The 24,180-nt window shown below is 46.4% G+C and overlaps 2 protein-coding genes and 1 long non-coding RNA gene across 3 annotated transcripts; 2 read left to right on the plus strand and 1 right to left on the minus strand.

The window, feature by feature from the left end:
• Nucleotides 1-10,885: 10,885 nt before the first annotated feature.
• LOC119368065 (peroxygenase 1-like) lies at nucleotides 10,886-12,437 on the plus strand. The gene is made up of 6 exons (XM_037633425.1): nucleotides 10,886-11,103; nucleotides 11,178-11,333; nucleotides 11,453-11,538; nucleotides 11,675-11,769; nucleotides 11,871-11,996; nucleotides 12,117-12,437. The coding sequence occupies exons 1-6, from the start codon at nucleotides 10,986-10,988 to the stop codon at nucleotides 12,268-12,270; spliced, it is 735 nt and encodes a 244-aa protein (XP_037489322.1). The 5' UTR covers nucleotides 10,886-10,985; the 3' UTR covers nucleotides 12,271-12,437.
• A 5,307-nt stretch (nucleotides 12,438-17,744) lies between these two features.
• Nucleotides 17,745-20,178, minus strand: LOC119365030. The gene is made up of 5 exons (XR_005175276.1): nucleotides 19,559-20,178; nucleotides 19,378-19,474; nucleotides 19,239-19,297; nucleotides 18,237-18,338; nucleotides 17,745-18,010 (listed from the first exon to the last, which is right to left on the minus strand). It is a non-coding gene; the product is annotated as an uncharacterized LOC119365030 (long non-coding RNA).
• Nucleotides 20,179-20,901: 723 nt separating this feature from the next.
• On the plus strand, nucleotides 20,902-22,372 carry LOC119368066 (peroxygenase-like). The gene is made up of 7 exons (XM_037633426.1): nucleotides 20,902-21,019; nucleotides 21,105-21,257; nucleotides 21,360-21,445; nucleotides 21,543-21,637; nucleotides 21,748-21,873; nucleotides 21,963-21,989; nucleotides 22,249-22,372. The coding sequence occupies exons 1-7, from the start codon at nucleotides 20,902-20,904 to the stop codon at nucleotides 22,370-22,372; spliced, it is 729 nt and encodes a 242-aa protein (XP_037489323.1).
• The last annotated feature ends 1,808 nt before the right edge of the window (nucleotides 22,373-24,180 follow it).

Below are 24,180 nucleotides of genomic sequence, written 5' to 3' on the forward strand. Positions count from 1 at the left end.
GGGGTGCACGGGGAAGGCGCGGCTTTACTCAGTTGCCAAGCGGTGGAGTAAATTTAGGAAGAAGTTTTGGGAAATGAGTAAAATTTTACTCCCTTACGACGGATAGGGGATCGGCTAGGTGCTAGTTAGAGGTGTACGACATAAGGAGATAAAGCGTGCGTGTCATGTAAGGACTGACATGAAAAAACTGAAAAGATAGAAGAACATCTCTGAGCTTCACATCAACTCCCGTCACCTGCCTCCGACACCACCATAGCAGCCACCGAAGAAAAGAATGACGGATCACCTCCTCACCCGAGCTCGATGCGGCTCCATTGCTGATATGCAGCTTTGCGGACCTCTAAGGTGGCTCACCAAAAGTGAAGCCATTATCGTTGAATGAATCAGACCGGGGCAACACCCGGACACAGCGTCGAACTCCAGATCAGGCACCCCACCACGATTAAGACGCCGAAGGAGGAAACCATACCTGCCATCCACGAACCACGAACTCAGCACACGTACCGTCTGCCAGATGTCGTCAATGCAGACCATAATCTGCATCCGCTTCTGGACTACCTCCCAAGCTCCGCGCCGACGCTGGAGCAAATGCCGTCGCAACGGCGGAGCCCGAGGACACAGGTCCACCACGAGGATGCCGCCGTCACCACACCATCCTTACTTGAACAGACTGGTTTGCTAATTCATCCCCAACCATAGGACCGAAGGCCTCGTCAGGGATGAATCTGAAGAATCTTTATTCAGCGTCGTCACTGTCATTGCCAAAGCCAAGACAGTCGATGAACAACCTAACAACCTAGACTACGAGAGAGTAAAATGATCCACACGCGTGGATCCGGTGACCCCCCTCACCACCGACGACCGATGTCGCCAGTCAGGGGAGCCGCCAGAGGACGGCGCTAGAAGATTGACCTCCTGGCGGCAGCTAGGGTTCCTGTTGGGTAACATAGTAATTTCAAAAAAATTCCTACGCACATGCAAGATCATGGTGATGCATAGAAACGAGTGGGGAGAGTGTAATCTACATACCCTTGTAGACCGAAAGCGGAAGCGTTAGAACAACGCGGTTAATGTAGTCGTACGTCTTCACGGCCTGACCGATCAAGCACCGAAACTACGGCACCTCCGAGTTCTAGCACATGTTCAGCTCAATGACGTCCCTCGAACTCCGATCCAGCCGAGTGTCGAGGGAGAGTTCCGTTAGCACGACGGCGTGGTGACGATCTTGATGTTCTACCGTCGCAGGGCTTCGCCTAAGCACCGCTACAATATTATCAAGGAGGACTATGGTGGAGGGGGGCACCGCACACGGCTAATAGATTTCAAGGATCAATTGTTGTTGTCTTTGGGGTGCCCCCCTGCCCCCATATATATAGGAGCAAGGGGGGAGGCGGCCGGCCTATGGAGGAGGCGCACCAAGGGGGGAGTCCTACTCCCACCGGGAGTAGGACTCCTCCTTTCCTTGTTGGAGAAGAAAAGAGGAGGAGAGGGAGAAGGAAAAGGGGGCTGCCCCCCTTGTCCAATTCGGACCAGAGGGGGGGGGGGCGCAGGCTTCCTTCCTTTTGGCCTCTCTCCTCTATTCCCGTATGGCTCAATAAGGCCCATATACTCCCCGACGAATTCCCGTAACTCTCCGGTACTCCGAAAAATACCCGAATCACTCAGAACCTTTCCGAACTCCGAATATAGTCGTCCAATATATCGATTTTTACGTCTTGACCATTTCGAGACTCCTCGTCATGTCCCCGATCTCATCCGGGACTCTGAACTCCTTCGGTACATCAAAACTCATAAACTCATAATATAACTGTCATTGAAACCTTAAGCGTGCGGACCCTACGGGTTCGAGAACAATGTAGACATGATCTAAAACTATTCTCGGTCAATAACCAATAGCGGAACCTGGATGCTCATATTGGCTCCTACATATTCTGCGAAGATCTTTATCGGTCAAACCGCATAACAACATATGTTATTCCCTTTGTCATCGGTATGTCACTTGCCCGAGATTCGATCGTCGGTATCCAATACCTAGTTCAATCTTGTTACTGGCAAGTCTCTTTACTCGTTACGTAATGCATCATTCCGTAACTAACTCATTAGCTACATTGCTTGCAAGGCTTATAGTGATGTGCATTACCGAGAGGGCCCAGAGATACCTCTCCGACAATCGGAGTGACAAAAACTAATCTCGAAATATGCCAACCCAACATGTACCTTTGGAGACACATGTAGTACTCCTTTATAATCACTCAGTTACGTTTTGATGTTTGGTAGCACCCAAAATGTTCCTCCGGTAAACGGGAGTTGCATAATCTCATAGTTACAGGAACATGTATAAGTCATGAAAAAAGCAACAACATACTAAACGATCAAGTGCTAAGCTAACGGAATGGGTCAAGTCAATCACATCATTCTCCTAATGATGTGATCCCCTTAATCAAATGACAACTCTTTTGTCCATGGTTAGGAAACATAACCATCTTTGATAAACGAGCTAGTCAAGTAGAGGCACACTAGTGACACTATGTTTGTCTATGTATTCACATATGTATTATGTTTCCGGTTAATACAATTCTAGCATGAATAATAAACATTTATCATGATATAAGGAAATAAATAATAACTTTATTATTGCCTCTAGGGCATATTTCCTTCAGTCTCCCACTTGCACTAGAGTCAATAATCTAGTTCACATCATCATGTGATTTAACACCAATATTCACATCTGTATGTGATTAATACCCATAGTTCACATCGTCATGTGATCAACACCCAAAGGGTTTACTAGAGTCAATAATCTAGTTCACATCGCTATGTGATTAACACCCAAAGAGTACTAAGGTATGATCATGTTTTGCTCGTGAGAGAAGTTTAGTCAACGGGTCTGTCATATTACAGAGTCGTATGTATTTTGCAAATATTCTATGTCTACAATGATTTGCACGGAGCTACTCTAGCTAATTGCTCTCGCTTTCAATATGTATCCAGATTGAGACTTAGAGTCATCTGGATCAGTGTAAAAGCTTGCATCGATGTAACTCTTTACGACGAACTCTTTTATCACCTCCATAATCGAGAAACATATCCTTATTCTACTAACGATAATTTTGACCAATGTCTAGTGATCTACTCCTAGATCACTATTGTACTCCCTTGCCAAACCAGGGCAGAGTATACAATAGGTCTGGTCCATAGCATGGCATACTTTTATAGAACCTATGACTGATGCATAGGGAATGACTTTCATTCTCTTTCTATTTTCTGTCGTGGTCGGGTCTTGATTCTTACTCAATTTCACACCTTTGCAACACATGCAAGAACTCTTTCTTTGACTGTTCCATTTTGAACTATTTCAAAATCTTGACAAGGTATGTACTTATTGAAAAACTTATCAAGCGTCTTGATCTATCTCAATAGATCTTGATGCTCAATATGTAAGCAGCTTCATCGAGGTCTTTCATTGAAAAACTTTTTATTCAAGTATCCTTTTATGCTATCCAGAAATTCTATATCATTTCCAATCAACAATATGTCTTGCACATATAATATCAGAAATGCTACAGAGCTCCCACTCACTTTCTTGTAAATACAGGCCTTTCCAAAAGTCTGTATAAAACCATATGCTTTGATCAACTCATCAAAGTGTATATTCCAACTCCGAGATGCTTGCACCAGTCCATTGATGGATCGTTGGAGCTTGCACATTTTGTTAGTACCTTTAGGATTAACAAAACCTTCTGGTTGCATCATATACAACTCTTCTTTAATAAATCCATTAAAGAATGTAATTTTGACATCCATTTGCCAGATTTCATAACATGTGACAATTGCTAACATGATTCGGACAGACTTAAGCATCGCTACAGTTGAGAAAATCTCATTGTAGTCAACACCTTGAACTTGTCGAAAACCTTTTTGTGACAAGTCAAGCTTTGTCGATAGTAACACTACTATCAGTGTCCGTCTTCCTCTTGAAGATCCATTTATTTAACATGGCTTGCTGATCATCGAGCAAGTCAATCAAAGTCCATACTTTGTTCTCATACATGGATCATATCTCAGATTTCATGGCCTCAAGCCATTTCGCGGAATCTGGGATCATCATCGCTTCATCATAGTTCGTAGGTTCATCATGGTCTAGTAACATGACTTCTAGAATGGGATTACCGTACCACTTTGGTGCGGTTCTTATTCTGGAAGACCTACGAGGTTCGGTAGTAACTTGATCTGAAGCTTCATGATCATCATCATTAACTTCCTCACTAATCGGTGTAGGCATCACTGGAAATGATTTCTGTGATGAACTACTTTCCAATTTGGGAGAAGGTACAATTACCTTATCAAGTTCTACTTTCCTCCCACTCACTTCTTTCGAGAGAAACTCCTTCTCTAGAAAGGATCCATCTTAGCAACGTATCTTGCTTTCGGATCTGTGATAGAAGGTGTACCCAATAGTTACCTTTGGGTATTCTATGAAGACACACTTCTCCGATTTGGGTTCGAGCTTATCAGGTGAAAACTTTTTCACATAAGCATCGCAGCCCCAAACTTTAAGAAACGACAACTTTGGTTTCTCGCCAAACCACAGTTCATAAGGCGTCGTCTCAACGGATTTTGATGGTGCCCTATTTAAAGTGAATGCAGCTGTCTCTAATGCATAACCCCAAAACGATAGTGGTAAACCGTATCCAATAAAGTGCGGTTACGACATTCGGACACACCGTTACGCTGTGGTGTTCCAGGTGGCATGATTTTGTGAAACTATTCCACATTGTTTTAGTTGAAGACCAAACTCGTAACTCAAATATTTGTCTCCGTGATCAAATTGCAGAAACTTTATTTTCTTGTTATGACGATTCTCCACTTTACTCTGAAATTATTTGAACCTTTCAAATGTTTCAGACTTGTGCTTCATTAAGTAGATATACTCATATCTGCTCAAATCATCTTGTGAAGGTCAGAAAATAACGATACCCGCCACGAGCATCAACACTCATTGGACCGCATACATCGGTATGTATTATTTCTAATAAGTCACTAGCTCGTTCCATTGTTCCGGAGAATGGAGTTTTAGTCATCTTGCCCAAAAGGCACGGTTCGCAAGCATCAAATGATTCATAACCAAGTGATTCTGAAAATCCATCTTTATGGAGTTTCTTCATGCGCTTTACACCGATATGACCCAAATGGCAGTGCCACAAATAAGTTGCACTATCATTATTAACTTTGCATCTTTTGGCATCAATATTATGAATATGTGTATCACTACGATCGAGATCCAACAAACTATTTTCATTGGGTGTATGACCATTGAAGGTTTTATTCATGTAAACAGAACAACAATTATTCTCTGACTTTAAATGAATAACTGTATTGCAATAAACATGATCAAATCATATTCATGCTCAACGCAAACGCCAAATAACATTTATTTAGGTTTAACACTAATCCCGAAAGTATAGGGAGTGTGCGATGATGATCATATCAATCTTGGAACTACTTCCAACAGTCATTGTCACTTCCCCTTCAACTAGTCTCTGTTTATTCTGTAACTCCTGTTTCGAGTTACTAATCTTAGCAACCGAACAAGTATCAAATACTCATGGGCTACTATAAACACTAGTAAGGCACACATCAATAACCTGTATATCAAATATACCCTTGTTCACTTTGCCATCCTTCTTATCCACCAAATATTCAGGGCATTTCCGCTTCCAGTGACCATTTCCTTTGCAGTATAATCACTCAGTTTCAGGCTTTGGTCCAGCTTTGGGCTTCTTCACGGGACTGACAACTTGCTCGTCATTCTACTTGAAGTTCCCTTTCTTTCCCTTTGCCCTTTTCTTGAAACTAGTGGTCTTGTCAACCATCAACACTTGATACTCTTTCTTGATTTCTACCTTCATCAATTTCAACATCATGAAGAGCTCGGGAATCGCTTTCGTCATCCCTTGCATACTATAGTTCATCACAAAGTTCTACTAACTTGGTGATGGTGACTAGAGAACTCTGTCAATCACTATCTTATCTGGAAGATTAACTCCCACTTGATTCAAGCAATTGTAGTATCCAGACAATCTGAGCACATGCTCACTAGTTGAGCAATTCTCCTCCATCTTTTTAGCTATAGAACTTGTTGGAGACTTCATATCTCTTAACTCGGGTATTTGCTTGAAATATTAACTTCAACTCCTGGAACATCTCAGATGGTCCATGACGTTCAAAAAAACGTCTTTGAAGTCCCGATTCTAAGCTGTTAAGCATGGTGCACTAAACTATCAAGTAGTCATCACATTGAGCTAGCCAAACGTTCATAACGTCTGCATCTGCTCCTGCAATAGGTCTATCACCTAGCGGTGCATCAAGGACATAATTCTTCTGTGCAGCAATGAGGATAAACCTCAAATCACGGACCAAGTCCGCATCATTGCTACTAACATCTTTCAACACAATTTTCTCTAGGAACATATAAACATATGAAAGCAACAACGCGAGCTATTGATCTACAACATAATTTGCAAAATACTACCAGGACTAAGTTCATGATAAATTTAAGTTCAATTAATCATATTACTTAAGAACTCCCACTTAGACAGACATCTCTCTAGTCATCTAAGTGATCACGTGATCCAAATCAACTAAACCATGTCCGATCATCACGTGAGATGGAGTAGTTTTCAATGGTGAACATCACTATGTTGATCATATCTACTATATGATTCACGTTTGACCTTTCGGTCTCCGTGTTCCGAGGTCATATCTGTATATGCTAGGCTCGTCAAGTTTTAACCTAAGTATTTCGCGTGTGCAACTGTTTTGCACCCGTTGTATTTGAACGTAGAGCCTATCACACCCGATCATCACGTGGTGTCTCAGCATGAAGAACTTTCACAACGGTGCATACTCAGGGAGAACACTTATTGAAAATTTTAGTGAGAGATCATCTTAAAATGCTACCGTCAATCAAAGCAAGATAAGATGCATAAAGGATAAACATCACATGCAATCAACATAAGTGATATGATATGGCCATCATCATCTTTTGCTTGTGATATCCATCTTCGAAGCACCGTCGTGATCACCATCGTCACCGGCGCGACACCTTGATCTCCATCGTAGCATCGTTGTCGTTACGCCATCTATTGCTTCTACGACTATCGCTACCGCTTAGTGATGAAGTAAAGCAATTACAGGGCGTTTGCATTTCATACAATAAAATGACAACCATATGGCTCCTGCCAGTTGCCGATAACTTCGGTTACAAAACATGATCATCTCATACAATAAAATATAGCATCACGTCTTGGCCATATCACATCACAACATGCCCTGCAAAAACAAGTTAGACGTCCTCTACTTTGTTGTTGCTAATTTTTACGTGGCTGCTACGGGCTTTAGCAAGAACCGTTCTTACCTATGCATCAAAACCACAACGATAGTTCGTCAAGTTAGTGCTGTTTTAACCTTCGCAAGGACCGGGCGTAGCCACACTCGATTCAACTAAAGTTGGAGAAACAGACACCCGCTAGTCACCTGTGTGCAAAGCACGTCGGTAAAACCAGTCTCGCGTAAGCGTACGCGTAATGTCGGTCCGGGCCGCTTCATCCAACAATACCGCCGAACCAAAGTATGACATGCTGGTAAGCAGTATGACTTGTATCGCCCACAACTCACTTGTGTTCTACTCGTGCAAACAACATCAACGCATAAAACCAGGCTCTGATACCACTGTTGGGTAACGTAGTAATTTCAAAAAAAAATCCTACGCACACGCAAGATCATGGTGATGCATATCAACGAGTGGGGAGAGTGTAATCTACATACCCTTGTAGACAGAAAGCGGAAGCGTTAGAACAACGCGGTTGATGTAGTCGTACGTCTTCACGGCCTGACCGATCAAGCACCGAAACTACGACACCTCCGAGTTCTAGCACACGTTCAGCTCGATGACGTCCCTCGAACTCCGATCCAGCCGAGTGTCGAGGGAGAGTTCCGTCAGCACGACGGCGTGGTGACGATCTTGATGTTCTACCGTCGCAGGGCTTCGCCTAAGCACCGCTACAATATTATCGAGGAGGACTATGGTGGAGGGGGACACTGCACACGGCTAATAGATCTCAAGGATCAATTGTTGTTGTCTTTGGGGTGTCCCCCTGCCCCCATATATATAGGAGCAAGGGGGGAGGCGGCCGTCCTATGGAGGAGGCGCACCAAGGGGGGAGTCCTACTCCCACCGGGAGTAGGACTCCTCCTTTCCTTGTTGGAGAAGAAAAGAGGAGAAGAGGGAGAAGGAAAAGGGGGCTGCCCCCCTTGTCCAATTCGGACCAGAGGGGGGGCGCAGGCCTCCTTCCTTTTGGCCTCTCTCCTCTATTCCCGTATGGCCCATTAAGGCCCATATACTCCCCGGCGAATTCCCGTAACTCTCCGGTACTCCGAAAAATACCCGAATCACTCGGAACCTTTTCGAACTCCGAATATAGTCGTCCAATATGTCGATCTTTACGTCTCGACCATTTCGAGACTTCTCGTCATGTCCCCGTTCTCATCCGGGATTCCGAACTCCTTCGGTACATCAAAACTCATAAACTCATAATATAACTGTCATCGAAACCTTAAGCGTGCGGACCCTACGGGTTCGAGAACAATGTAGACATGACCTAGAACTATTCTCGGTCAATAACCAATAGCGGAACTTGGATGCTCATATTGGCTCCTACATATTCTGAGAAGATCTTTATCGGTCAAACCGCATAACAACATACGTTATTTCCTTTGTCATCGGTATGTTACTTGCCCGAGATTCGATCGTCGGTATCCAATACCTAGTTCAATCTTGTTACTGGCAAGTCTCTTTACTCGTTACGTAATGCATCATTCCGTAACTAACTCATTAGCTACATTGCTTGCAAGGCTTATAGTGATGTGCATTACCGAGAGGGCCCAGAGATACCTCTCCGACAATCGGAGTGACAAAACCTAATCTCGAAATATGCCAACCCAACATGTACCTTTGGAGACACCTGTAGTACTCCTTTATAATCACCCAGTTACGTTGTGATGTTTGGTAGCACCCAAAGTGTTCCTCCGGTAAACGGGAGTTGCATAATCTCATAGTTACAGGAACATGTATAAGTCATGAAGAAAGCAACATCAACATACTAAACGATCAAGTGCTAAGCTAACGGAATGGGTCAAGTCAATCACATCATTCTCCTAATGATGTGATCGCGTTAATCAAATGACAACTCTTTTGTCCATGGTTAGGAAACATAACCATCTTTGATAAACGATCTAGTGAAGTAGAGGCATACTAGTGACACTATGTTTGTCTATGTATTCACACATGTATTATGTTTCCGGTTAATACAATTCTAGCATGAATAATAAACATTTATCATGATATAAGGAAATAAATAATAACTTTATTATTGCCTCTAGGGCATATTTCCTTCAGTTCCAACCGTCAGGACTAGAGGAAAAACGATCTACGTAAAGCATGTAGTCAAGATGAGATTCTTTTATTTCTTGCATGATAATACGTGTCTCATTAATAAAATAAATATTTAGTTACAAGACACATAAACATCGACATTACAGGACTGAAAAGATAGGATAATCCTATGCGAAAGACCAGCGTCTGTCCCTCTCCACTAAGAAAAAGGAGACATATCACCTCTTCACACGAGCTCGACGCGCCTCCATCGCTGGTCAACAGCTTTACGGACCTCAAAAGTTGTTGCTTGAAGCAAAACCATTGCCGTTGAAAGAATCAGACCGGGGCAACATGTCCCCGGACACGCCATCGAACTCTAGAACTGACACCCCCGCACGACTATGACGCCGGAGGAGGAAACCATAACTGTCAGCCTTCAACCACAAACCCAGCACAAGATGCACCATGTTTCAGCTGTCACTTGCATAGACAACTGTCTGCGCGTACTCCGGGACGACAAAACCTCCCTGCTCCACCATGACGTCGGAGATAACGCCGTAGCAATGGGGATAGAGCAGAAGGAGAGACACGCCTGATGGAGCCACCACCGCCGCCTCGCTGACACCATCCATGAACCCTAACGCCGCCGACCTGAAGGATCGGCAAATACACGATGCCATTAACTCCGAGACGCCGCCATGATGAGCACCGCTAGTGTCGGAGTAGAGTTAAGACAGATTTATTCGTCCGGACTCCGCTCCCACCACCCCAACAACGCACCATGACCTACAAATCCAAACCATAACTATAGAGGGAGAAACGGGGTCCCCCTCCCTCCTGCTGCCGGAGTAGCAGCCGGAGGGAGAGGGGGCCAACGTCCTGACCGGTGGAGATCGGTGGAAGAAGATCCGCCTCCCTAATCGCTTGGTTCTGGCGACGGCTAGGGCAGGGGAAAAACGCCTCAGTCGAGGTGAGATTCACACGCACTCGAAATCATTCACCAGTTGTCTGATACGTACTATCGTTTTTAACACGAGTTTCCTTCCTTCATCAGTTGTGTTATATCGTTGGACGTATCGTGTCGGCGCGCTCTATATGCCAGACCGCAGGGAGCCGTGAACCCGTGTAGGCCGGAGCGGCGTGGTTTTTTCCACGGCGTCACGCCACGATACCCTGTGACACCTATCGTTTACTTTTGCGAGACGGGCCAAACCAGCGGTGCCGTCTAGCGCTCCCTTTGCTGAGCAGAGCGCCCACAACTAAGTCGTGAACGAGTGCCACCACGTTTGGCCACCCGAGCGGCACAGCGAAGCTTGGTGCCCCGCATGACGGACGAGTCAGCACACTGATCCCTTCCCCGGGGTGCGCGCGTAACCATATGCGTACACGGCACACACCTCCGCCGGGCTTTGCCGCGGCGGCACCGCCCTTGCCCTCGCCCCGTATAAGAAGAGCACAAGGCCAGAGAATTTACTCACCCACCCACACACACCATTCATCCTTCCACAACGCACGGTGTGATACAGAGACAGCGATCGAGCCGAGCGCCATGGCGGAGGAGGCAAGGGCGGCCGGGGAAGAAGAGCTGTCGTCGGTGGCCGAGGGGGCTCCCGTGACGGCCCGGCGGCCCGTCCGAGCAGACCTGGAGAAGCACATCCCAAAGCCCTGTGGGTGATTCTTCTTCGATTATTCCTCCCCTGCTGCCCCGGTCGGCGAATTCTTACAGGCCCGTGACATGCAGACCTGGCCCGAGCTCTGGTGGCGCCGGACGTGTACCATCCTGGAGGGAGCAAGGAGGGCGGTCACCAGCACCAGCAGAGGAGCGTGCTGCAGCAGCATGTCGCCTTCTTCGACATGGATGGCGACGGCGTCATCTATCCATGGGAAACTTACCGAGGTAAACTTTGAGTTACATACGTCAGTTGTAGCAGCCAGTAAAATTTAATTTCCTCCACGGATAGCATGTTGAGCAGCCAGTAAAAGTGTTCGTTGTTGGTAATATCGCACTGGTTTCAGGACTGAGGGCACTGGGCTTCAACATGATCGTGTCCGTCCTCATCGCAATAGGCATACATACTACTCTGAGCTACACAACTCTGCCTGTAAGTCTCGAAATGGTCAAATTTAGCTCGACGAACATCCTCCACAGTCCCTGGCTGATAGGACATACCCCATTGTGTATCGACATCTTATATAGCAACTTAATTTTCATCTGATCTTTCATCGCTCCGGACACAGAGCTGGGTACCATCTCTGCTGTTCCCAATCTACATCGACAACATCCACATGGCCAAACATGGCAGCGACACCGCGACTTATGACTCCGAGGGAAGGTATGTAACTGATCAAACACTTTCTGCTAGTAGTGCTAAGAATGGTCTGTGATCTGCTAGTTACATGACCGGCATATATGTGCGATTGTGAATGCTTATAGGTACATGCCGGTGAACTTCGAGAACATATTCAGCAAGAACGCCCGCTCGTCGCCGGATAAGCTAACGTTCCGGGAGATCTGGATGATGACCGACGGCCAACGGCAGGCGAACGACCCATTTGGATGGTCTGATTTCGTTTTACACGTTGGACCATTTGCACGCTTACTTTCTGCTCCATTCTCTCGGGTCAAACGGCAGAAATGTGTTCGTTCTAATGATAAATCCATGGGTACTTGTTGATTCAGGGTGGCGAGCAAGGGGGAGTGGATGCTTCTGTACATGCTCGCCAAGGACGAGGAGGGGAACCTTCCGAGGGAGGCTATTCGCCGCTGCTTCGACGGTAGCCTGTTCGAGTTCATCGCCGACGAGAGGAGGCAGCCACACGGGAAGCACCAGTAGCATGCAACGCTGCCGGCCCGGAATGTCTTCCTGTCTAAGACTGTGTGTGGACTGTGGACTAGCTACCACATCCTCATGTACTCCTACCATGAAGTAATAAGTTGTGCCCTCCTCAAAGTTTCATCAGGAAAAGAAACACAGTCGTTTTCAATGATAATTTTAAACAATCGCATGGAATTGCCGCGGGTTGGGGTATGGCCCAACAATTTGCACTCTCTGAAACTCCAGAAGGAGGACCCCCACTATTTTTTTTTTTGTCGAAGATGAAGTTTTTTTTTTTTTTGCATGGATCCTCGTAGACGAAGTTAGGCCATGTACGGTACAAAACCTTATTTCGGCCATGTTGGCACACACCCTCACCAACGGGCCGGCCCACTTATGAGAGTAGCGTAGTGCGGTCCTTGTAGCGTTTTTTTGGTGGCCGGTTCTCTGTGTTTTGTTTTTGTCCCTTTTTTGCCGGCTTTTGTTCGGGTATTTTTTTAATTTTATTTTTCATTTAAATTTGCATGAATTTTTATTTTAAAATTCATGAATTTTTTCTAAATCCATGAAATTTCTTTAAATTCATGAACATTTTTCAAATATGTGAACTATTTTTCAAACAAAAATGCTAAAAAATTGACATCAGATTTTTAAGCATAACAAATTAAATGTTTTTATGGCAAATTACCTGTCGCGAGCATGCCAATTTCCTTTAGAAAACAGGGCAAATCCTAAAAAAAAACTGAACATGCCAAGATTTGCCTTGCTTGCTGAAGGGAATTGCCAGGCTTGCGGCATGTAATTTGCTGCATTTTTTTTTGATTTGGCATGTTTAAAAATTTGATATCAGATTTGTAGCTCGGTCCTTTTCAAATGCATGATTTTGTTTAAAATTCATAAAGTTTTGCAAATTTGTGAACCTTTTCAAATTCTTTGAAAAGTCAACGGTCAACATAGTCTAATGATCAAAGGGTCAAATTGGCAACTGTTAAATGATCAGTGGTTAAACGGTCAAACTATCAACGAACACGATCGAGTGTGGGAGAGAGCCAGTGAAGCAATTGATCGATAAGGTGTTGCTTTAATGAGGCCAAGTTTGACCTGTTTGGATGCTGGTCTTTAGTGTTTTGCCCGCACAGCCTGGTGTTTCAAGCATCTCTCACCTTGGCTTAGAGGAAACGGTCGAATAAGACTATTCAACCTTAGTCTCCTTCACTTAATCCCTTCTATTGAACAAAACGGTGCTTCGATTTGAAATAACCTCTAAATAAAAGATGCACATTGGTGTCACAGTTTCATTGAGACGATCAGTTCCTAATTTCATTAACTGTATATGTTCAATTTTTGGGGTCATGTTTGAAGCTTTTTAGACAAAATATCGTGCCAATAAAAAAAGTTTAGACAAAATTCATGGAGGGGCGCAGGCAAGGCAAGGCTCGGAGCGTGACACCAATGTCTGAGGCGAGCTGGGTGGAAGAGGAGGGATGTAGAAAGGTGGCGAGGAATGCATGGGAGATACGGGAACAAAAGTGGAGAGGCGAGATGTAGGTTGTACATAAGTACGTGCGGACTTCTACCGTTCCATCTTTGCGATCAACACACGTCAAATCCAACGAACGTGTCGCCTCACGTTTCCATATCGGCAGGTTTAAAGAAAAAAGGTTTCCATATCGGCAAATGGAGTGCAATTATGCAATTACTAGATCATTTATGGCGCGCATTGCTGCGCCCATCCATTTTACCAATAGAATGAATAGAAAATTGTAACTTATGGTGGCACGAAACATAAAAAATGAATGCAAAATGAGTTTATTGCAATTTAAGAACAACTAACTAATTTTTTTGGATAAGCCCCAATACTTGCTCTTAGGAGAATAGTCCGGTGAAACAGATGTGGTAAATAGTACTATGTCTACTTCACAATGCAGATTCTAATCAGCTAGGATTCCTAGGCAGATGGCAGATCGTTTGCTATGTCCCATCACAAGATGCACATTTTCTTTATTTTATCGCATCCACATCTAACTGGTAGCTTAACAGTTGATGGTATTCTTGAAGTGATAATTGCCTAGTTTCAAAACTGTTGAATAATTAGAGAAGGGGTGATAATAATTGATAAGAGTCAAAAAGTGATAATTACAATATATTGATCAATAAGCGATTGCATGTACCAAGAGGTTTAGGAATAGAATTTTGTGAGATATCAAACTTGAATTATAAGCTTCATTATCGCGATGAGAGCTCTGTGCATATAAAAAAATAAGATACCTTAATATTTTGTAGACTCTCCAAATGTCCCAATCAAACTAGTATAGACATGTACCACACTTAATAACATTTAAGTTGAGCAGTTAATTCGATCACAAGTTTACAACTACTTGGCAGAGTAAATAAATATGGTTAAGGCATCAATGTGACACACAGGCATGCTTAATAAGCGGAGCAGTATAATGTCATGCAGAATATATATCAACATCTTTGAAGAAACTTACAACACCATAAAATAGAATGCCATTGACACCATTTACTTGCTGAGGTACAAGGAGGCCTATTCTTATCTAAAGAGGTAATCACCGCCTCTAGCCATAGTATCACAATATAGGCGAGGTAGTAACCCAAGCAGAATTTCTGTTGTTTTCAAACTGGACGCTGTCAAAAGAAGTGATAACTTGCCACAAGTTTTTCCAATTTCCTATATCAAGTGAAAGAAAAGCAACTTATATATTAAGTACCAAAATGACCTCCACAACTACCATCTACATCCGGATCAACATTGTCATTGGTTACCTTATAGTACTTCGACAGCTCCGGTAAAGTTCCATATTTAGCAATTAGCATCAAGACCAACTTATTAAACTGGAACACAACATGTATATAATTTGACTGTCATGCACATGCACATACTATATTAAAAATCAACCAACAAAAACAACCTAAACCTCTATTTTATTGTACACAATAGTAATCAAACATCTAGTCATGTTAAACTCGGTGCAAAAATAACAAATATACAACGAGAAAGTTACATGTAGCTGTCGTACTTATTAAATTTTATCACTTGCTGGGCACAAACACTGAAAGTCATACGGAGTATACTGTAAATTTATATACAAGAATGTTTTCACATGGTGTTATTTTTGTTGAGCTTCTCAGGGATGAGCATGCAACTAAAAATTAATGAATGTGCACTGTTAAGTTTCCTTGTCTGCCAGGACCATCACCGTACTATTCCCAAACCAATACAATTACATTAGTAGGAGAGGGTTGATAACATAAACTTTATATGATAATGCAGCAAGTCTGCAGCAAAATGTTGAACATCAGCATGCATATGGGTACTTGGGATATTCTAAGAAGCATGTACAACTACACGGACTTTAGCGTTGAATCTAGTAAATCTTAGTATCAAGGACTAAATAAAATGGGGAGAAGAAGCAGGAGGAGAACATTAAGGAGCTTACTGTGGTTCCGTGAGGTTGGCCAGTTCTCAAACAAGGTGAAGATAGTGAGGCGGCAGAAGCCGCGGCATGCGACATGTGAGGACTAAAGTCATGGGTACTGCAACCGGGGGTATGGTGGCACACAATGAGTTAATTAAGTAGTATGACACCAGGTTGACCTCACAGAATATCAAGGTTGTTAGACTCACACTTTACACTTGGTTATAATCAACCTTTAGTTCTGATGCTTCTCAAGCCAACATACTTGCACGTGAAACATAAGTTTTATGGTAAGCTTCACATGAACATCAGTTTGAAAGATGGGATATTGAGGTTAAAAACATGACACATTGAATCAGCTATAGCCAAAATAGAGACCGTTGAGTACAATGATTCCTGTTGTGCGTTGCATCAAACACATGACGTGTACATTGAAGGTAATCAAAGCCTAAATTATTTACAGAAACAATTTATATGAAGTCTTCACCGGGAAGAGAGACTTGCCTAGAGCAAAGAATGGAGCGCGCAGACACACATTATGGCCGTCTTCTCTACTTCTCATCACAAATGCTCCCTCTAGTCAGTTCAAGTTAGATGAATGAAAGCTTCTCCCTACAATGAGATACCAAGTATAATTAACAGTCAGTATAATGAACACCAATGGAAGCCATGGCTGGGCTGCAGCCTCACCATGGTCCTCCCCTAACAAGCTCAATTCTTATTCCCCTACATCATTGTAATCATGAGAAATAAATTGTATACAGTATGCATGCCATAAATTGAAGGAGAGAAATAAGACATATACATCAAGAAGAAATTTGAATCGAGCATTTCATCGAACACAAGACTCAGAAAATCTAAAGCAAAGGGGGGAAATCCAGTAGCATGAGGTGCGAGAGAGGCTGAGCGGCACACACATGTACAGACCGTACAGACGCGAGAGGCACGCCCATGATGCTGACGAGCAACCGGAGGTCGTAGTGGGTGGGCTGCATCAGCGCCGGCCGCCTTGCAGCCATGACGACGGCGTTCGCGTGAGATTAACGCGGACCCACCGCCCCAACCTCCCCTTCCTCCCGCACCGCGGCCCCCGCCATCGGCGACTGCTGCTTCAACTCCCTCCCCACGCCGCCAGGAGCGCCTCGCCTTATCGAGATGGGTGAAGACCCTGAAGGGAAGCAGATGAGGTACCATGGTGCTTATCCAGATCGTCGGGAAGGTGGTAGTTCGTCGTCGCTTATCCAGCTTGCGGGGCGCCGCACGCGGGGTAGTTGGGGGCAGCGCGCGGGAGTGGGAATGCTGGGGCACGGCCGTGGTAGGAAAGGAGGCGCGTTGGAGTGGGAATGCTGGGGCACAGCCATGGTAGGAAAGGAGGCGCGCGGTGGCGGTGGGTGGAGCGGCTAGCGGTGGCTGCGGGAGGTGCTTGACTGCCGGCGGCGGTGGGAAGAAGGCAGATCGGGGGAGGTCAGAGAAGATGGGGGGATCGGGGTTCGTTAGATAAATGGGCTGTCGCTTCGTCAGATAAATGGGCTGCGGTGGTCAGAACAGGCCCAATTTGCCAGAGTGCTCCATTTCGGCCCCCAGAGCAGCAGCCCATTAGGACAGCTGGCGCAGTATTTAACACATGCGGGAGAGATGACTGTGGACACCAGATCGGACGGCCCAAAATGTTCAGATTGTGAAAACGGACGGCCAGAAACCCAAAATCGCTGAGAAAGCTCGCTTTAGGTGCGGTTATACTGTCATGTACTAGATCATGGTTGGTGCGCGTTGCTGCGCCCATCTATTTTTCCAGTAGAGTGATATAATTCTACAAATACATAGACGTGAAAGATCTGCATTCGTAACTTCTAAAGGTAAGCAATATTTATCATTTTATGTAACTATCATCTTGTATATTTTCCGGGTCATATTGACCATCCTCTTAGTTCCATGTCTACGTAGTTTTTTCTAGCATCTCATAAATTGGATTATAAATCTACAACACAAGCATTTCATGACCATGAATGTGCCAAGAGGTGATCGTACAAGGAAAGTGAAAACAAATGGCAATCATGAAATTGATCACTATATACTAATCTCGACAAAGCTTCAGAGTGAAACACCTCAAAATAATAATAGTCTGACATCCATACAAAGTCCTATTTTCTCTTAGTTACATATATGTCAGTGACATCGACAATATAATTAAAGGATGGTGTATCTGATGCGACTAAACAGATAGATTAATCAATGGCATGTCGAAAGTTGCAATGCTCTCAGTGGATGGATGGGCTCCTTCAACCGTTGGTGCATTTGATATTCGCAATTCTTGCGCCCTGTATATTTGTATAGGAAAAAAGATTAGTGGAAGTACTCAATATATGGAACGAAAATACAACCATGACCTTTCTCTTCAGATCAATATAAATGAAAATTTTGTATAAATAACAGTCCAAGACACTACAAATACTATTTGGTGAGCCATGTGGCCACACTTGCTCATGTACATGACAAACTTAACTATATAAAAACTATGCAAAGATGAGTATACATTATTCTTACCAAGGAAGAAGCTACAAAATCAATGTCAACTTTAGTTGGTTCAATGCATGTACAGAAATCACCAACACTTATGTTCATAGCAGCATTTGTCTCTCGTTAAATCTGATGAACAAGAAGATAGACATACTTGAGGACTAAATTAAAGATGCAACATAAAGGGTAATATTGTGATAAATTTGTACATAGCCAGATACGATGCAGCAATGTCCTATGCTCATGACAAATAGCTGTAGAGGTTTAGAATAAGAATGCAAATAGAGTAGGACCCATTTGGCAAGAAATCCCATAAAATGGAAGAGCTATTTATTCTAAAATAATGCACGAAAAAGATAATTTTAGAATGAAAGGACCATACAATTTGAACAACCATTCAAGTACATTAAGAATCGAGGGAATGTTTATTCTAAATAATAATGTAAGAAGATGACGCCTAGAAATTCTTTAATCCAGATCATAATGCTGATAATTTAGCATATCATTATTGTACTCCAAGATGAAGGAACAAAGTAGATTGATCGTGGTCGTTCCACCATTGTCTCTTAGTTCATCCATGTACTCAAGAGATGTACATCAAGTCGTGCATTAAAATAAAATTTCTGAAGCAATACACATTTAGTAGCAAAAGGAGATGCTACAAATTGTCAAATTCTTATGGTTGTTCTGGTACAAGGTAGTCATATATTTATAATTAGCTATCTACCAGAAAAATTCATTGTATTTCTATAACTTGTGGTTCTTCTTTATATCACTTACCTATTGTCCTGTTTGGCAAGTTATAAACACAACACATGCTAAAAGCACTAATCTGAACTGGGAATGAATTGATGGACCTGTCTCTCAAACAACTTGTAACATGAAGTTGCAAACTGTAACAACCTTTATATGAACCACTCAAAGCATCCACAGAAGTGCATGTTGATAATGAATATCACAACACATGTCAAACCAAATGAAGCGATGATTGTGCCATAGTGGTAGCCAAAGAGAAGCAAAGCAACGTACATGAATGTGAACTCTTGCAGCTCACGTGCCTCTTGGATATTGTACATCAAACATAAGCCCTGCAAGAGTCAAAAACATTTGTGTCCAAAGCAGGAACACCTTCTGAGCAATTCAAAAACAGAAATTCTAACAACTGTACCGCTCTAGCAGCCATGATCGCAGTTGTGTGTCAGACACATGTTGCAAGCAATTCCTATTCCAATATAGAAATTCCAAACAAACAAGCACAACAACCCCTGCAACAAGCAACAGTAAATCAGCTGGGCTTGATATGGGAACATCTACGAAATCACATGGATGAAGAAGAATCGCTAACTGACACAGAACTAAGCAGCGAACATGGCTGACAAATGTCGGGAGGTCTCAATGGAAGGCAGAGAGGGTATAGCTCGATTTTTTCTGTCAGATTGTACAAAGCATTCACCTGATCGATAAAAAAAATCAATGCGGGGTCACATCTCATGTATCATCTCTAATGGAGAAAAAAAATAAGAGCAGGCAACTTGGAGAAAAAAAATAAGAGCAGGCAACTATTTCATCAAGGATGTTGCGTGCTTCAACGACTCCACGGGCTCGACCACCGCGTGGAAGGCGTCTGGTCCTCTTCCGGCACGGTGGAGCAGACCACACCAATGCCGAATGAAAAAAGGGGCGGGGTTGGGAGAGCCTCGGACACCATCACGGCGGCGGGCCTGTGAGCCGGTGGCGGCGGCGGACCTAGGATCTGCCTAAGGTTGAGGTCGCCAGCAACGAGAGGTCAACGGAACTACTTGGGATGGGTCCGCTCGTCTATCCCTTCACGCTGGATCCCCTCGTGGCGCCTCGGCTTGAGCGCGTCCGCCATATATCCCCTCGCGCGCCTCGTCTGTTCCTCATCTGACCGCGCCACGAGGATGGTGGCGCCTGTGTCGTGGGTGAGAGAGATAGGAGAGATGGGGTGGGAATTGAACGAGAGGGATGAGAGGTCAGGGTGGACGGGAGGAAACGAACGATCGCCATCCATCCAGGATCGGACGTCTCGTCGTGTAAAAGAACGAGAGAGACTCGATTTGGTTTCGGGAGCAGCTGCCCAGGACAGTTGGCCCATGAGCAGCCCACGCGCGAGAGGAGGTGAGGAGAAGCCCACGTGCGAAAGGGAATGTATCGGACGGCCAACAATGATCAAGACATGAAATCTGACGATAGAACGCTTGGATGCGTGAGAGGCCTCGAATTAGGCTCGGTTTTACTGTCCTTAATTTAACACACCCAAAGTGTTCAGATTGTGAAAACGGACGGTCAGAAACCCAAAATCGCTGAGAGAGCTCGCTTTAGATGCGGTTATACTGTCCTTAATATGTGTCTCGCACGTACCGCGTGGACATGAAAAACTGGCGTGCATGAACGCGTGCCGTACTGTCGTCTTCCGGTGGACGGTGAGGAGTGCCACGGCGTACGCACGTTTAGCTCCCGAGCAGCACAGAGAAGGTCCTGCGCAGTACGGCAGCTCACGTACTCTGCCTTGCACGCACACTTCGTGATTTCCGCCGGGCTTTTCCGCACCACCATCGTCCGCGCTCCTCGCGCGTGTATAAGAAGAGCATCACGACGCCGGAGAATGAACTCACCCATACCACTGATCGCCATTTGCACCGTAGAGTGGCACAGAGGGGCAGAGACCGTCATGGCGGACGAGGCAAAGGCGCCCAGTGCCGACGCGATGTCATCCGTGGCGAAGGCGGCGCCGGTGACGGCCGACCGGCCGGTCCGGGCAGACCTGGAGACGCTCGTTCCGAAGCCCTGTGGGTGCCCGGCCAGCTTCTTCGATTCCTCCCTACCATATTCATGGGGTCACAGCACTGCACTGACGAATGTATCTCTGTGCAGACCTGGCCCGAGCTCTGGTTGCGCCCGACGTGTACCATCCCGAAGGAAGCAAGGAGGGGCACGAGCACCGGCAGAAGAGCGTGCTGCAGCAGCATGTGGCCTTCTTCGACCTCGACGGCGACGGCATCGTCTATCCCTGGGAGACTTACGGAGGTAAGGCTCTGTGATCCCTAGTGTTCTCTGGAAAACATCTTATGGCATGAACTTGCCGCCGGTCGACTGTTCAGTTCATCGTTGATCCTGCACGAATTCCAGGACTAAGGGCGCTGGGCTTCAACGTGGTCGCGTCCTTCATCATGGCAGTCGTCATAAACGTTGGCCTAAGCTATCCGACTCTGCCTGTAAGTGCAAAAAGGTTCAGAACTTGGAAAGGTTCGGATGAATGTTGGACTGCATTCTTTTCCTAGACCTGAAGCTCTCATTCATCTCATCTTCCAGAGCTGGATGCCATCTCCCCTGTTCCCAGTCTACATCAGCAACATGCACAGGGCTAAGCATGGGAGCGACACCTCAACGTACGACACTGAAGGAAGGTACGTACGTAGCTTGAATTCGTTCTACTAGTTCAGAAAACGTCATATTGCTCGTTGTCTGCTCCGCTTGGTTACATGCATGACCGGCTTGTGCGATCGCGGGAGCTTAGGTTCATGCCGGTGAATTTCGACAACATATTCAGCAAGAACGCTCGCACGGTGCCGGACAAGCTCACCTTGGGTGAGATCTGGAGGATGACCGAAGGCCAGCGGCTGGCCTTCGACTTACCTGGACGGTGAACACTTATGCAACGCTCATGCCATTTGATGTCCGTTCCAGTTTCTCATTAACTGAAATGCTTATGTTATCATGCTGTTAATTCAGGATGGCGAGTAAGCTGGAGTGGATAGTGTTGTACTCCCTCCGTTTCTTTTTAGTCCGCATATAAGGTTTGGTCAAAGTCAAGCTTTGTAGAGTTTGAGTAACTTTATATTAAAAAATATAAACAATCACGATATGAAATCAATATTACCAGATGCACCATGAAACATATTTTCATATTATATAGTTTTAGTATTGTAGATGTTCATATTTTTTTATATAAATTCGATCAAACTTTGTATAGTTTGACTTTGATTAAATCTTATATGCAGAGTAAAAAGAAATGGAGGAAGTACGTGCTTGCCAGAGACAAGGACGGGCTCCTTTCAAGGGAGGCAGTTCGTGGCTGCTTCAATGGAAGCCTGTTCGAGTCCATTGCCCGGCAAAGGAAAGAAGCACACCAGAAGAAGTAAACACATGGGGGTGTGCGTACTTTGTGTATGCCTTATAGAAATAAATAATCAAAGGCGCCACCCTCTCCCGCACGCGCCCCTCTCCCGCACGCGCCGTCGGCCGCTCCGGCCGCGGCGGCCACCAACCACCGTCGTCTGACCGCTCGGTCAGCGACGCCACCTCACCCGCGGTATGGGCCGCACCCGCTCTCCGCGCCCCCCCTCCTCAACCCGCTCCAGCTCGCGGGACAGCGTGGGATGGGGCCGCCCCGCGGCCATCCCAGATCCCGTCCTGCCCAGCGGTCCATCGGCAGATCCGGTCACTCCGGCGCCCCCCGGCTCTCCTGCGCCTGCCCACGCCGCTCCGTCGCGAATCCTGCTGCGGGGCAAGAGCTCCAACGCCGCGGCCGCCTCCGCTCCGCTGGATAATGAGGCGCATCGCCATTTTGGGCAGCCCCGCCTCAAATCCATTGTCATTAGGCCGTCCCCCCTCCCCCTTCAGGCCAAGCTGACGGCTGGACACAGGTCCGGTCCCGCAACGTGCGCCGGGCCAGCGCGCGCGCCCATGCCGGTGGACGGCCGCACCGGCGTCAATGCCACCGGCCCGCCTTCAATGCTGCTGCTGTCTCCAGGCGCGAGGCCTTCTTAAGGCGTTTCCAGGGGCTTTGCTTCCGGTGCCTGAGCTCAGAGCATCGCCGCGTTGATTGCTGCGATCCTATCCATTGCATTGGGTGCAAGCTCCCCGGCCACATCGCCCGCGACTGTCCAAAAAATCCACGCAACTCCCAGAGCAGCAGCTCGCCTGCAGTAGAGCGCGGGGCCGTCGCCCGCGGCCCAGTCCACACCCTCCTCCGTTTCCCTTCGCCTTCATCGCCGGAGCCGGCCATGGACGGCTGCCGCCACACCGACCCCTCCAGCCGCCCAAGGAACAGCTACAAGGTCGTCATCGAGACGCCGGCAATGGAGCACCAGACTGCCTTCCTCCGCCACCACGCCGTCCTCCTGACTGCTCAGGGGGAGCGGCACGCTGCAAACCCCATGTCAGTGGGGCGCGCGTTCGACGCGGCGCTCCGCACGCCGGCGCACCTGCTTCGCGTCACCAGCCACGACCCGGAGGACTTCCTCGTGCTGTTCGAGCTGCCTGCCCACCACGACAACGCCGTCCGCCTCGGCTCCCTCTCCGTCGACGGTGCCACCTTCACCATCAAGCCATGGCACAAGGATGACCACGTCGTGCACCAGGACTTCATGCTGCATGTGCGCGTGGTCATTGAGAAGATGCCGCTCCAGATGTGGTCGTTGGAGGGCGCGGCAGAGGTGCTGGGCGTCAACTGCATCATCGACCGCCTCGACACACGCACGCACGAGCGCGGCCACACCAAGACGTTCGCGTGCTGGGTGTGGGTGTGGGATGTCGCCTTCATCGCCACCAAGCACACCATCTGGCGGGCCGCGCGCGGCGCCGGCCGTGTCGAGACCATGCTTGGCGCCTCTCCCCCAAGCCGCGAGGTTGCTCCACCACCCCGCGTCAGGCAACACCAGATGCTCATCCACGTCGACCGCGTAGAAGACTGGTCGTCATCGTCGCCTCGCTCCTCCCACTCCGGCCAGAGCGGTCTCCCCTCCTTCGGCTCCGACGACGACCGCCCATGCCCGATGACCTAGACTGGCACATGGACGATGCACGTGGAAGACGGTCAAGGCCAGCCTAGGCGCCACCCATCTGTGGTCTCGCCGGCAGGCTGCGGTGGCCTGCAGCTTGGTCCGCGCCGCGACCACGACGACCATGACGGCGCGCACCGCCGTCGGTCTTGGAAGGACGCTCTCCT

This window comes from Triticum dicoccoides, chromosome 2B (genome assembly GCF_002162155.2).
Source record: "Triticum dicoccoides isolate Atlit2015 ecotype Zavitan chromosome 2B, WEW_v2.0, whole genome shotgun sequence".
Classification (NCBI taxonomy): Eukaryota; Viridiplantae; Streptophyta; class Magnoliopsida; order Poales; family Poaceae; genus Triticum; species Triticum dicoccoides.